This window comes from Callospermophilus lateralis, chromosome 9 (genome assembly GCF_048772815.1).
Source record: "Callospermophilus lateralis isolate mCalLat2 chromosome 9, mCalLat2.hap1, whole genome shotgun sequence".
Classification (NCBI taxonomy): domain Eukaryota; kingdom Metazoa; phylum Chordata; class Mammalia; order Rodentia; family Sciuridae; genus Callospermophilus; species Callospermophilus lateralis.
Genome location: NC_135313.1, coordinates 94541390 through 94556795, shown reverse-complemented (window position 1 = coordinate 94556795; position 15406 = coordinate 94541390). Strand labels below are relative to the sequence as shown.

Sequence of the window (15406 nt, the reverse complement as noted above, 5' to 3'; positions counted from 1 at the left end):
GGTTAGGGGTGTAGCTCAGTGGTAGAATGCTCGCCCAGCATGTGCATTTAAGGAAGGCCCTGAATACAATTCCTAGCACCAAGAAGTGGGGGAAAATATTTCTTTCTTTGCCTACATCTATCCTTACAGTTTATAAAGAATTTTACAATTATTATTGTAAGGTATTTGCCAGTTCATATCTTGACGGCATTTAAATTTTTCTAATATTTAATAATATTTTATATTACTTTAGACCACATAGAAAATGAACAGGTGACTCTACCCAACTATAAAGAAACAACTCTTGGGGCTGGAATTGTGGCTCAGAGGGAGAGCGCTCACCTCGCATGCATGAGGCACCGGGCTCGATCCTCAGACCCACATAAAAATAAAGATATTGTATCCACCTATAACTAAAAAATATATATATAAATATATTTTATATATATATGTGTGTGTGTGTGTGTGTGTGTGTGTATTATAGAGAGAGAGAAAGAAAGAAACAACTCTTAAAGCTAATTCTTTACAGCTTATGCTAAACAACTCTAAAAACTAATTCTTAGACATTAAACTTAGCGGGGTAAACACTAGGAGGAACAGAGGTTAATGCAGGAAAACTAATTCATCTTATTTTTTAAGAAGAACATGTTCATATTCTGACAACTAAACTTCTCATAGCCAGCTGAAATAAGGCTTCCACTGGATGTAGGCCACCTCACTGTTTTGTAAGAACAGTTTTGTCAGCATTGTTGCAGTTCATTCCAATCTATATATATCCAACATGTTACTCCTACTAATCTTAGCCAATCTACTTAGTAAGAGACCAATGAATTTATTTTTGAGAAGGGAAAAAAACACAGCTTCCAACCTCTTAAAACCAACCTTATGTTCACAGCCAAGTCGCATAGTTATTACATACTGATTTGACATTTACAGTTTAATCACTTTCTCCTGTTGGACAATCTCATTGAACATCTGAAATCAAATGTAGTCATACTGAGATCATGATAAAGAAACACTTTAAAGTAACCGCACAACCCACAAAATTTGAACTCTCCAATTACCAAATAACAGCTAGTTCTTTACCAATTACAACTTTATCCTAACTCTAGTCTGCCCTCACCCTGTAAGGCTTATTGATACCCAATCATAGAGCCTCTGCTTTCTGAGAGCTCCCAATACCAACTCTCTACTCCCTTAGGCCATCCCCAAATTACCCAGTTAAAAGCCCATATCCTATAACAGATTCTTTATAAACCCTAATATTCAAACACTCCGTGGTTTCCTATGGTCTATGTTATTTGCTGCAATGAGTAATAAAATCAACCTTTTCAAGTGTATTCCTGGTCGTCTTTTGCTAAAGGGTATTGACATTAGTGAATACTAATGGTAGAATAAAGTTAGACTACATATTGTAGACTTACAAAATGACTCTAAAACATGGTTTTTAAAAAACATGGCTTATTAATATACGTCTCATAATTCACAAGGAGGGTAATGCTAGATGATTTTTTTTTTAAGAGAGAGAGAGAGAGAATTTGTCTTTTTAACATTTATTCTTTAGATTTCGGCGGACACAACATCTTTGTTTGTATGTGGTGCTGAGGATCAAACCCGGACCGCACGCATGCCAGGTGAGCGCGCTATCGCTTGAGCCATATCTCCAGCCCCGCTAGATGATTTTTTAATATTCAGTTTTTAGTTATAGGTGGACACACAATCTTTATTTTATGTGGTGCTGAGGATCAAACCCAGTACCTCATGTGTACTAGTGAGAGCTCTAACTCAACCCCAGCCATCTGGATGATTCTGATATACTATTCATCTTCCATTTTGATTTTAATGTCAATACCATACTAAACATTATGAATCATTCAGAAGAAGCATAAAAGTATTACTGATAACCACAAGGTAAATTGTTAAGACAAAAAATTAAAGTGCTCACCTTAAATACTGAAATATTTGGATAATATGTTAGCTTTGAGAAGAAAATGAAGTATCGATAGTCTTTCATTGAATGATTTTTATTGTTGCTATTGTTGCTAAGAACTAAAACACACAAGACTTTGCACATACTAAATAAGCACTCTATTACTGAGGAACACCCCCAATCCCTGATTTTTTTTTTTAAAGTGTTGATGGACCTTTATTTTATTCATTTATTTATATGGAGTGCTAAGAATGGAATCCTGTGCCTCAAATGTGAGGCAAGTGCTCCACCACTGAGCGACAACCTAAGCCCTCACCCCAATTTTTTAAACATGCAAAATCTCCCATTCTGCACTTCAATGTTATTTCTCTTTCTCTTTCTCTCCCTCCCTCCCTCCCTCTCTCTCTCTCTCTCTCTCTCTCTCTCTCTCTTTTTGGTATCAGGGGTTGAACCCAGGGATGTTTAACCATGGAGTCACATCCCCAGCCCTTTTTCGTATTTTACTTAGAGACAGGGTCTCACTGAGTTGCTTAAGACCTTGCTAAATTGCTTGAATTCAAAATCCTCCTGACTCAGTCTCCCCAGCCATCGGGATTACAGTGTATACCTGGCTCAATGTTACCTCTATAAGTATCAATAACATCTAGACAGAGGTACAAAAACCAAAATGCTAACTTAGCCCAAATATCAAGTTTCTATAATACAAATTAGTCTATTATAGACACTAAGCAAGCATTTGGCCAAAAATACACATTTTAGACCTAGGAGCAGAGCTGTGTTTCTGGAGGAGGCTAAGGCAAGAGTGCTTGAGCCTAGGAGTTCAAAATCAGCTGTGAAACACAGTGAGATTCCATCTTATAAATAGATAGATAGATAGATAGGCAGACAGACAGATAAACAAACAAGCAGATGATATTACACAGGCTCATATCAATGAAGCCAAGCACACAGGAAACTAATAAACTATACTTCTTGATGATTCCTACAAAAATATATCAATCATACACACAGGCATTTTAAAGATATTCAATTCATAACTATTTGTTTTATACACACACACACATATACACACACAGCAGGGGGGAACCTAGAGGTTTAGGGCTATGAACTTAGCTCACTGGGAGGGCACTTGCTTAGTGACAATCTGGTTTCAATCCCCAGCAACAAAAACAAAAAAACAACCCTCGAGGTTTTGAAGTTCAGGGAAGGGTAATCCAAAAGAAGGCCTCTCTACTTGGAAAAAAAAAAAAAAAAAAGGCCAAAAACACATTTTGCAAACTCTAAGATGAGCTTTTAAAAGCCTAGGGGTGGAGGTACAGAAAAAAATCACCATTTCCTACCTTTCAAAAAACAGGAAGGTTTCACTCCGAGGGTATGGGAGCACTGGTTAAAAATTATGAGCCTGTTGCGCCAAGATCCTAATGCTTCCTTCCCAGGCCTTGAGAGAGATGAGTTTGGACCTTCAGGTCTAAGATCCCAAATGCTGCCCTCAGCGTTTCATTTCTGAAGAACTGACACATATGGGAGTTTGGGCTGAGACAGAAAACTGTCACCTTCACTCCCCTTTATTGAAGTTGCATATATTACAAACTGATGTCTCTTGTTAAGATTGCCATTACCACTAAATTTTTATGGATCATGAAAACTTGGTAACTTAAAAAAGCAGAAGGAGAAATGATTTAAACTCATCTTCTGATGCTTTCATTAAGTTCAAAAAACCCTGATTTTGATGTAATGAAAACCAGTTGAAAAAAAAAAATGTTTACAAGTTTGTTCAAAAGATATTTATACAAGTAACGTCTGTGTAACACACGATGCGAAAAGGAAGTGGTGGGTCTCACTTATCCTATATGGTGAATTTAGGGTATTAAGGTCTAGTATTCATAAGATCCATTTTAAAATGTTTCTTTCTTTCAGCTGTACTTGCATTAAGCTACTACAAGTAACCTAACAGGAAAGCCGAGTCTTCTACTAAATCCAATCTCACCTGTAAATCTCTCAATTTTTAAAATTTAGCAATGTAGAATTATTTCACACATATATGATGGAGACACTACAATATTATGGTGCGTATATTCTCTCCCTACAGACAAGATTTAGGGGATGAGGTTGTGGCTCAGCGGTAGAGCATTCGCCTAGCACGAGTGAGGCGCTGGGTTCGATCCTCAGCACCACATAAAAATAAAAACAAATAAAAATAAAGGTATTGTGACCAACTACAACTAATAAAATATTTTTTAAAAAGACTAAATTTAAAAAACTGATAAACTTTGCCATTTGTAACAATGACAGTTCTCAGCCTGCTTCTATTATCAAAGAGTGCAACTCTCCTCCTTCACACTGTCTTTCAAATTCTTCCCATTTCACTGGGTTTAATTTCTAATACATGCTTCCTAAATAAAAAACACAAAATCATGGGCTGGAACTGTGGCTCAGCAGTAGCGCATTTGCCTGGTATGTGTGAGGCACTGAGTTCAATTCTCAGCACCACATAAAAATAAAATAAAGATCTATCAAAAACTAAGAGAAAAAAAAATTTTAAAGTATAATCTTATTTCTCACTGTTTAAAAGTCTAAGACAAAAAGTCAAAAACTACATTTAGGGCTGTGATGTGCCTCAGTGGTAGAATGCTTGCCCAGTATGTGGGAAGCACTAGGTTCAATCCTCAGCACCACATAAAAATTAAATAAACCATGCACGGTGGTACACGCCGCTAATCCCAGTGCAGGATTGCAAGTTCAAACCCAGCCTCAGCAAAAGCAAGGCACTAGCAACTCAGTGAGACCCTGTCTCTAAGAAAAATACAAAATAGGGCTGGGGATTTGGCTCAGTGGCCAAATGCCCCTGAGGTTAATTCCCAGTACCACTTCCCCCATCAAAAAATTTAATTAATTAATTGTTTTTAAAACCCTATTTAAGGGGCTGGGGATGTGGCTCAAGCAGTAGCGCGCTCGCCTGGCATGCGTGCGGCCCGGGTTCGATCCTCAGCACCACATACAAACAACAATGTTGTGTCCACCGAAAACTAAGAAATAAATATCCTCTCTCTCTCAAAAAAAAAATCTAAAACTCTATTTAAAACAATTCTGGCAGAACACAGTGGCTCATGCCTGTAATCCCAGCTCCTCAGGAGGCTGAGACAGGAGGACTGCAAGTTCAAGGCAGCCTTGGCAACTTAGTAAGAACCTGTCTCAAAATATAAAATAAAAAGGGATGCGAATGTGGCTTAGTGATAAAGCAGTCTACGTTCAATTCCCAGTATCAAAACAACACAAAACCCCACAAATCAATTTTAAAAGGTTTCTTGTTTTCTGCAGTACTAAGGATGAAACCCACAGACTCATGTATGCTAGGCACATTCTTTATCACTGAGCTACACCCGAGCTACTTTTTTAAAATTTTGAGACAGAGTGTTGCTAAGTTCACCCAGACTGGCTTCAAACTTACAATTCTCCTTCCCAAATATTTGAGACTAGTGTGCACCACTGTGTCCAACTCCATTAAGGTCTTTTGTAACAACTGACTTAGTGATTCCTCTGCTAGAACTGAATAAACCAAATAAAATGCCTAATAAATATTCTTAAATCTGTTTAAATAAATATTTCATCTTGACGCAGAAGATCTTTGGTAATTTACATTCGCATGAAAAATAAAGTATTCAAACTGTAATCCTTGGAAAACTGGGAATGGAACCACCTTTTGACCCAGCTATCCCATTCCTTGGTCTAAACCCAAAGGACATACTACAGGGACACAGCCACATCAATGTTTATAGCAGCACAATTCACAATAGCTAAATTGTGGAACCAACCCAGATGCCCTTTAGATGAATGAATAAAGAAAATGTGGTATATGTACACAATGGAGTATTTTCCAGCATTAAAACAGAATAAAATCATGGCATTTGCAGGTAAATGAAGTTGGAGAATATCATGCTAAGTGAAGTTAGCCAATCCCAAAAAACCAAATGCAGAATGTTTCTCTAATAAATACTAATTCATAATGGGATTGGGTGCGGGGATATGGGAGAATTAGATGAACTCTAGATAGGGCAAAGTGGAGGGAGGGGAAGAGAGGAAGCATGGGGATAGGAAAAATGGTAGAATGAGATGGATATCATTACCCTAAGTACATGTATGAAGACACAAATGGTGTGACTCTACTTTGTGTACAACCAGAGATATGAAAAATTGTGCTCTACATATGTAATATGAATTGTAATACATTCTGCTGTCATATATAACAAATTAAAAAAATTTTTTAAAGTATTCAAACTGTGAGACTAATAATACCCTCAAAAGTCAGACTGATAATACACTTGAAAAAAAGATGTACATGCTGGGCATGGTGGTACATGTCTGTAATCCCAGGGGCTGAGAGGCTGAGGCAGGAGGATCATGAGTTCAAAGCCAGCCTCAGCAAACTTAGCAAGGTGCTAAAGTAACTCAGTGAGACCCTGTCTCTAAATAAAATCTGGATCCAATCTGTAGGGATCCCAGATCCGTGGGATGTGGCTCACTGGTTAAGCACCTCTAGGTTCAATCCCTGGTACCAAAAATAATAACAATAATAATAATAAAGTACATGATATAATCTATATAAATTTCTGAAAACAAAATGATGTGATTAGCCAGGCATGGTGGCACACGCCTCTAATCCCAGTGGCACTAATCAACTCAGTGAGACCCTATCTGTAAATAACATACAAAATAGGGCTCGGGATGTGACTCAGTGGTCGAGTATCCCCAAGTTCAATACCGCATCTAAAAAAAAAAAACCAAGATCTGATTCCACCATTAGAAAAAAATTATGAAGTATTAATAACACCAAACCTTTGAAGTACTTACTTAACATTCACAGTCTACAAAAAAGATATTTAAAACTGCATACTATGCCATATGACTTCAAGAAGGAACCAGGATTTAAATTCAAAAATCACTAAACTAAAAAATGTTATTATTTTTTTTACAGCTTGTTTGTAGTGGACAGAATACATTTATTTCTTTTTATGTGGTTTACAGATTGGATCCAGTGCCACCCGTTCACGGCAAGCACTATGTCACTGAGTTACAGCCCAGCCCCATACTTTAATGAAAAAAATCTTTCAGTCTAAGGAAACTACCTAATAAAATGTTAAGAGTGGGAAAAAGGCATGAAGGAATCTTTGGGTTACTTAAGATATTCTACATCTTCTCTAGAGGTGGTTAGATAGCTATATAAATGTGTATAAATATATTATGCTATAAATTTAAGATAAATGATTAAAATATAAATATTTTAAAGTTTTTAAAGACTAGAATTTTGAGACTCACATTCACTATATTTTGAAGAATAAGAGTTAAAAATGTTATCTTATATTTCAACAAAGAGAAGGTGGCCACAACTCCTTATGAGATTAATCTTATCCATTTAATCTATTGTAATAAATGTGTCCACATGCTTGACTTTCAGGTATTGGTGGTCCCTAAAACAAAACTAGTGTTAATAGACAGCCTAATTCAAATTACCCATCCAAAAAGGTAATGACTTCAATAAGCTAATCATGGCACAATTTCAACAAAGAGAAGACCAAATAGCTCACAAAACAGTTCATTCTCTAGGAAAACAATTACATCCAAGCATGATGTCCTATATTTTCTGCATCCTTCCATGTTCCAGAGCTATACAAACCCTTTAAATCTGAAAATAATCTTAAGTCTATTTTGACCAAATTGAACACTAAACTTCCCTTTACTGTTCCTCATGGTTTCCAGATCCTTCCCCATTCTCATCAACTCACCTCAAAAATGAACCTTACTATTCTGAACACCTATTTCTACTAAATGGGGAAAAGAGCCCACAACAATTATCTAAAACCCAGTATTGTTTTAATATGCTCTCTAATAAGACAGACTTAAATTGTGGTTAGAAACTGAAATGCAGGACTCCCCATTTATACCTAAATTTTACATTTTATGTTTTTAAATTTCTACTCATTAAATTTAATATTAAGAAATCTTCTCAAATCCTGAAAACTAGTAAATTTTTGCTTGTTATAAATATGCAAAGCAAGTCATTTAGATTTATACAAATGTCACACAATAGTCAAGAAAAGAATCTTACCACACTTTCTGTATACTTGCCTCACAGGAAAGAAACATCCAGTGGAGACTTACTTTGGAAATGACCCTTCACTTATGCAGCTACAAAACCACATTCCTCCCTCATGATCTATTCATTAGTTTAAGATTGGCTATGGTCAAGCTACTTTATCCTTGACACCTCCAGTTATCCCATAAAACAGAACTACTTTAGCATGACTTACTTCAAACCACTGGATCTCAATGGAAGCACTAATGTGCCTTAGGGAGCATTATGGAAAGACTATTATTTTCTTCAGAGCTTTTTTATTGTGTGTGTCTTTGTGTGTGTGTGCGCACACACGCGCTTATGTGTGTGCACATCTTTTTTGAAAGTACCACATACTGTAAGTACTTTTTAGGCATTGCTGAATTTTTGTTTGTTTTGATACAGTACTAAAAACCATGAAGGGCTAGAAGTGTAGCTCAGTGACAGAGTGCCAGCCTAGCATGTGCAATCTCTGGCACCAAAAATATTTTTTTTAAAGTGAGGGAAAAATGTGACTGAATAAAAAAACAGCATTCATTTTATTACTTCACTTCCTCTATTTTTACCTTTATTTTTACCCTACTATATTCTAATTATATATTTTATAAAGGCTCCTATACCCATTAAAAATGAAAAAGCCAGCACACATTATATATTATCTAATATATTTTATCAGTCTTCCCAAAGGTCAGAGTTTTAACTTTAAAAACAATCAGGAACCTATAACAAGGTAACTAATTGGTCAAAATGAAAACGATGACCACAGGATATTTAATAGATGTGAACACGTAAAGGCTCTTGCTGAAAACTGCTTCAATTATTAATCAGAATTTTGTTGCTATCACAAAAGTAAGATCCTTATATCAAAATGGGGGGGGGCATGGGAAAAATGAAGGAATTGGGGAAAGGGAAGGAAGAAAAGGGGAAGGTGCATGGGGGCAGGAAAGATGGTGGCATTCAATGAACATCATTATCCTAGGTAAATGTATGACTGCACATATGTATATTACATGACGTACAACCAGAGAAATGAAAAGTTGTGCTGCAATTGTGTACATGAATTAAAATGCATTCTGCTGTCATATAAACCTAATTAAAATTAACTAATTTATAAATTAAAAAAAAAAAAACAGTATCTGGTACTGGCTCCCAACTCTTAATTAAAACACTGGATCCTATGGTAGCAGCAGGCATCTCTGCCTTCCCAAGAAAACCACATATTTCTCTTCAACACATTTTTGGCATATTATATATCAGATTTTAAATAAGCCCACAGATGGAAAAAACAAAGCCCAACATAAACATTTAAAACAATTCCTATAAAAACATGAATGTATCATACAAAATATTTCAGGACCCTACTACACCAATTTCCTCAAATGGTTTTAGAAGCTATTTTATGTCTTTCTCCTGATAACATACCCAGGTAATTATTTACATAAGAGAACCTACCACAAATATGATCCAATCTTTTCAGGAGAGCAGAGAAGAAAGAGTCACATAAACTCTTCCTCAAAATAAGGAACTACAGATAAGAAAACAGGTCTCTATATGTAAAATGGATCCACATGGTTGTCTATATGATTAAATGAGATGTACCTGAAATGCTTTTAATATTAAAAAGCGACGTGTCTGTGGATGGAGTTATTCTGCTATGACCCAAACTTTAATGGAAGCAGAGAATTTTTGTTTTTTAACCTTGAAGAGAATGTTTTGTAAGATCTTATAAAAATAAGTACTTCAATAAATAAAAATTATTTCCAATGAAAAGCACCACAGTTTCTCAGTACACGGAGGTTGTGTGAAAGTAACTTTACATAGTTCAAAAACATACTGCTGAACCAAAAGATCTCTGTAGCAGAATTTATCCCATTTAGTAAAAATCACAGTCAAGTATAATCAGGAAGGGGCACAGAGAGACTTTTTAAGCTGTGAAGTGAGTACTCAGGCTTCGTTTCTTCTCTGTGCTACATTTCAAAAATGAAAACAAACCTTACCTCCTGAATAAGTCCTTCAGTGTATTTACATAAACTAGCAAATAAATACCTATAGGCCATTTGCAGTTTGAACAGTTCACTGTGGTTTAATGTTTTTGTAGTAAGTATGTCCTGTGTTCTAAACCTATATGGACAGGTTTATAGAAGACTATTAAATGGAAGACTTAATCAGTTCCCTCTGCCCCATACCTTCTCTTCCCCATTAAAATTTTTACTTCATAATTCTGTCAGTACAGCTCAGGGAGACACTAAATCCATGCTGACATTCCTTTTAAAACACTGAATGTAGGTCAGTGGTAGAACATTTGCCTAGCACACTAAGAGCAAGGCTCTGGGTTCAATCCCCAGCACTGAAAACAAACCCCCACCCCCAATTCCAACACATAAACAGGAAGTGGGTAAAAGTATAAACTCTTAAGAGTATAATGCCTCTCATTCCGTGGCAGTTTTAAAGTTGAGCTGCTATGGTAAATTACAGGGCCCTATCACTACTTGAATATGGAATATGTGCACAGAGAAAGGAAGTAAAACACCGCACTTTATAGTTGAGTGAAAATGCAATGCCTTAAATACAACAGTATTTTAAATTGAAAAAAAAAGGGGCTGAGGATGTGGCTCAAGCGGTAGCGCGCTCGCCTGCCATGCGTGCGGCCTGGGTTCGAACCTCAGCACCACATACAAACAGAGATGTTGTGTCCGCCGAATACTAAAAAATAAATATTAAAATTCTCTCTCTCTCTCTCTCTCTCTCTCTCTCCCTCCCTCCCTCCCTCCCTCTCTCTCTTAAAAAAATAAATAAATAAATAAGTTGGAAAAAAATTCTTTCAGTATTCTGATTCCATATTTTCAACCTTCTAGCAGGAAGTGATCTGCTTCCCCCCTAAGTTGGCAACAGTGTACCTCTAACATAACTCTTCTCCCATGTTTATCCAACATCTTCAAACTTAGTGATATTTCTTACTTTACCTACAAAACTTTAAGAAGTGTGTGTGTGTGGGGGGGTCCATACCATACAAAAAAATCTTCTTTCTAGAGAGTTTGCATATAGTATATGCTCATAATTTCAAAGTATATAGTCTAATGATGCTATTACAAATGCACAAATATCAGTAACCTAAAGTGTTAAAGTCTTAATATTCTCCTGGTGTTTCTGAATCCCAGTCCACAAACTGACTGCCTTAATTTATATGGGGGGAGGGGGGTGGGAGGAGAGAAGGACAAGTATGTGCAAACTCTGGTGATTTACACATGTGTCTATAGTGCTGGACATACACATGGTATTCTCATGCTGCAGTGTATTCAATTTCATAAATGTCTATTTTTTTCAACCTGTAAATCAACCAACAAATCCTTTTGCATAGCAAATCTCTCAACAATACAACTATGTCCATTGTAAAACTTAGAAAACATAACTTCTCTCTTGTATAAGTTCCTCCTTTTCCAAAAAGTGTAAGAACAATCTCAGAAATGACACTATAAAGCAATGGTAAATACTGAGCTCAAAAGTATGGGAACCATGGCTCTGATACAAGAACACTGTATGCTTAAAGCTGAAATACAGCACAGAAGACATGACTGCTATATTTAAATGCTTAATGTACTGCTCCTTGTAAAAGAGACTGTGTGATTCATTCTTTCTTTCTTTCTTTTTCTTTTTTTTTGGGGGGGGTATTTCAAAGGCAAGACAAGTTGTGAGAAGCTGATTTCTGATATAAGAGAAGAACATTCTGAAAATCAGAGCTGTCTAAAACCAAGAGGGGGGTGTATGAGGTTGTGAATATTATGTCACTGAAATTGTTTTTTTGTGTGTGTTTCTTTTTTTTTTTTTTTAAGTACAAGACTGGTTTTTAGGGATGATGCAGAAAAGATATATATGTGATAAAAAAGTGTTGTACTATATAAATCCAAAACTCCCTTTGAGTGTTCTTGAATTTTTAAAATACTTAACCCTAAAAGTTAGGGCCTAATGTACAAATGAACAATGCAAAGGATATGCTTGCCTGCCAGATGCTAAAATCTATGTGGACAACAAGCATCGCCCTTAATATTGGACAGCTAACACTTCAAAAAGTTAGAACACCCAGTCACTATTTGACTTTGATCCAATTTTCTTTATCCAAATAGAGCTAAGTTAAGTAGAGTTTTCCTCTAACTTTATTTGAATAGTTTCATGCCATCCTTGAGACAACCATATATCTACCATCCCTCTGATTCCCAACCCACCAATTGGAGGACAGCAAATCTCTTAGATTTGTAAAATTTACAAATGGGAGGAAAGAAAGAAAATGGATAATTAGACTCTACTAACTCTTCTACAGCAGACTTAGTATCAGAACTATTGGATGTTACAATCAACTTAGTTTAGTATTTGTCTCACTCCTTGAGGTACCAACAAACAATTATGATTATAAAGCCAGTAGAATATTTTGTTCAAGGAAGCAAGACATCAATAAGCCAAAAAATGAATCCTAAAAGTACACAAAGATTCATTATAATTTTTTGTGGACAGAAACCCTGCATGTATGAAATTTCCATAGTAAAAACCTAAAATAAAAAGCCCTTGCCAGACATGGTGGTAGACACCTAACCTCTGTGACTCAAAAGGCTGAAGGACTACAAATTCAAGGCCTTAGTAAGATATTTTCTAAAAAAGGCATATGTGTGTGGGGTTTCGGGGGTGCTGGGATTGCAGCTCACTGGTATAGCACTTGCCTACCATGTGTGAGGCCCTGGGTACTCAGCCTCACATATAAATAAAATAAGTAAGTAAGTAGGTAAATAAACAAATAAAGGCCCATTAACAACTAAAAAATTATTATTATTATTTTTTTTTTAAAGGCATGTAGGAAAAAATGGGTGCTGGCTGGCAAAATAGCTCCAGGGAACTTGCCTAGCATGTACAAGGCCCTGGGTTCAATCCCTACTAACACCAAATAAGAAAAGAAGGAAAGAAGGAAGGGTCCTTATATACAAAACTCAACACTCGTTTAATATAGACATTAGTATATTTTAAGTTACACTAAATATTTTAATAGGTAATCATTCAGTATCCTCTTAACTTGTATCTAAATTTACCTGAAATAAAATCTGAAAATATTTAATTACTAGCTAATATTTCCAATATACTCTAAATTTCAGGGGGAAATTCTTAAGCATTATTTTAAAACAGCTGCAAATTTGAATAACTTTTAACTGGCATAAAGAACTGAAAAATGTTATCATATAATAGATTTTCTGCTTTGGTAAAAGCAGAGGACCTTCAGATCAGACCTGTCAGTATAGTCCATTATAAAATTAACTGCTCTGATCCCTCAGAATTATATTAAATAGAATTATTACCTCTATACTTCTAAAGACATTCAAAACGTAGAAAATGTTGTTTGTCTTATTTCTTTATAACATCCCAAGACTTACTGTTAAGTAACAGTAAAAAAAATATACATTAGTATGGCATTAAGATAGGATTAAGTGACAAAAGATTGTAGCTCTGAATCTGAACCTATTTTACTATCAACATGTCACTTTAAACCTTCTGGGTCATGGAGCTCATCCATAATATAACTCAGAAGAGATGACTTTAAATAATCCATCTTGTTCTCAAGTTATACAATAAAATGACATTCATGCTGAGTACGTGATGGGCACATACCTATCATACACATGAGCATATGATAGGCTCCATATCCTTATGCTAGCTATAATAACACAGTCCTGTGGATGAATCTATACAAATATGCAAAGCCAGGAAAGTAAAGGTAAATGGGATCAAAAACACTGGCTCAGAATATGGGCTAAAATATCACTAAGGTCCTTTTCTTATCTAGAAATCATTATCGTATGTTGCAAATAAAGCTCAGAAAAGTTGTTTAAAAAAAGAAAAAACTTATAAATCCATCAAGACAACTAACTCTGCTGCCTCTTTTAACATAAAGGGAAATCTCTGAATAGGAATTTCCTAACACCCAGTATCTTTAACACCTATTCTCCTACTCTGCAATTATGTATCAGAGGAAGATGTTACTTTTGTGGCACACTGAAATCATGGATATGGCTAGTATAGATTTAAACTAAACAATTGAAAATACTATCTTTTTAGGAAAGAATAAACTAACAGGATTTAATTGGAAGGATAATACTGTTGTTGTGATGTTTGTACTGCATTTATGTAACAGATAATTCCCTGACTTTAACACTACTGAACTCATATAAATGATGTTGATGAAATGCTAATATTTTGGCATTGGCAAACTGTTAATATTTTAAGTCTCACTTTATAAAGTCCAATAAACTAACACAGTAATGAAAAATGGCCCAGATGAAAAGATATATTTTTATAGGGTAAAAGCAATTCATATGGGTTTATGGTAATTATGGAATCGATAAATGTAAATAAGCAATCCTTACCAATCTACATATGGGCAATGTCATACAAATATGTTCCGTTAAATAAATCAACACTGAGAAGTGTAGTTGTTGAGACCTCTCTTTTGGGGGCTAATTTATTTTTGCAAGAAGACTTCCAGGAGATGAAAGTACAGTGGTGCATGCCTTTAATTCCAGCTACATAAAAAATAAAAAGGGTTAAGGGATGCAGTTCAGTTCTATGAGTGCCCCTGGGTTAACTTCTTAGTACTGAGGGAAAAGGAAAAAGAAAGAACAAGACTACAGTGTGAGTATGTTGAGAAAGTTATCTTGAGTACAAGACAAGAAAAGGAATACAGCCCTAAAAGAGGCATAAAGTCAAGCAAGGAGGGCTGGGGATGTATATCAATGGTAAAATACTTGAATAGCATGTATAAGGCCTTGGATTCGATTTCCAGTACTGGGAGGAAAAAAAAACACACACACACACAACCAAGCAAGTAATGGTAGAAATGATAGAGAGGGGACTCTTGTATTTAATTTAAAGCTGAAAGAATTCAAAGATATTAGTAGTAAAAATCTATAAAATGTTTGTGAAGTAGAGAAAGTGAGTTTGGGTTTCTTTAAAGAGCCTGACTAAGATGGTGTACATGTGAAAAACTTGAATGGAGATATAAGCTGGTATTGTGGTATTGTGATGATTTAACCACAAATGCCTTCCCTATTTAAATATTCTAATCAGTACTGTTAGTACACATACCTCGGAGAATTCTTTCCTCATGGCAACGAAGAAAGTCCCAGATTCTAACAGTGCCGTCATCAGAGCATGTAGCAAATTTATTATCCGTGGGTGAGAAACTGTTACGTGAAGACACACAGCAGGGGAAAGAAGTCAGCATTTAACAGATTATCTGTGCTTCTCAGACAGGGAAAAATAAAAACACTGTGCTGCATTATAAAAAGGAAAGGAAGTATCCAGTGAAGAAGCCCTTAAAGAGAATGTTGACAACACACGCATCTCATCAAAAG

The 15406-nt window shown here is 35.7% G+C and overlaps 1 protein-coding gene across 2 annotated transcripts in view; it reads right to left on the bottom strand.

Moving 5' to 3' along the window:
- Positions 1-15406, bottom strand: part of Wdr33 (WD repeat domain 33) — a 105816-nt gene that overhangs the window by 45900 nt on the left and 44510 nt on the right. For both annotated transcript variants that reach the window (XM_076865430.2, XM_076865431.2), the window contains exon 7: positions 15138-15235. In XM_076865430.2, coding sequence (XP_076721545.1) covers positions 15138-15235 — 98 coding nt within the window. The remainder of the gene's footprint in view (positions 1-15137; positions 15236-15406) is intronic.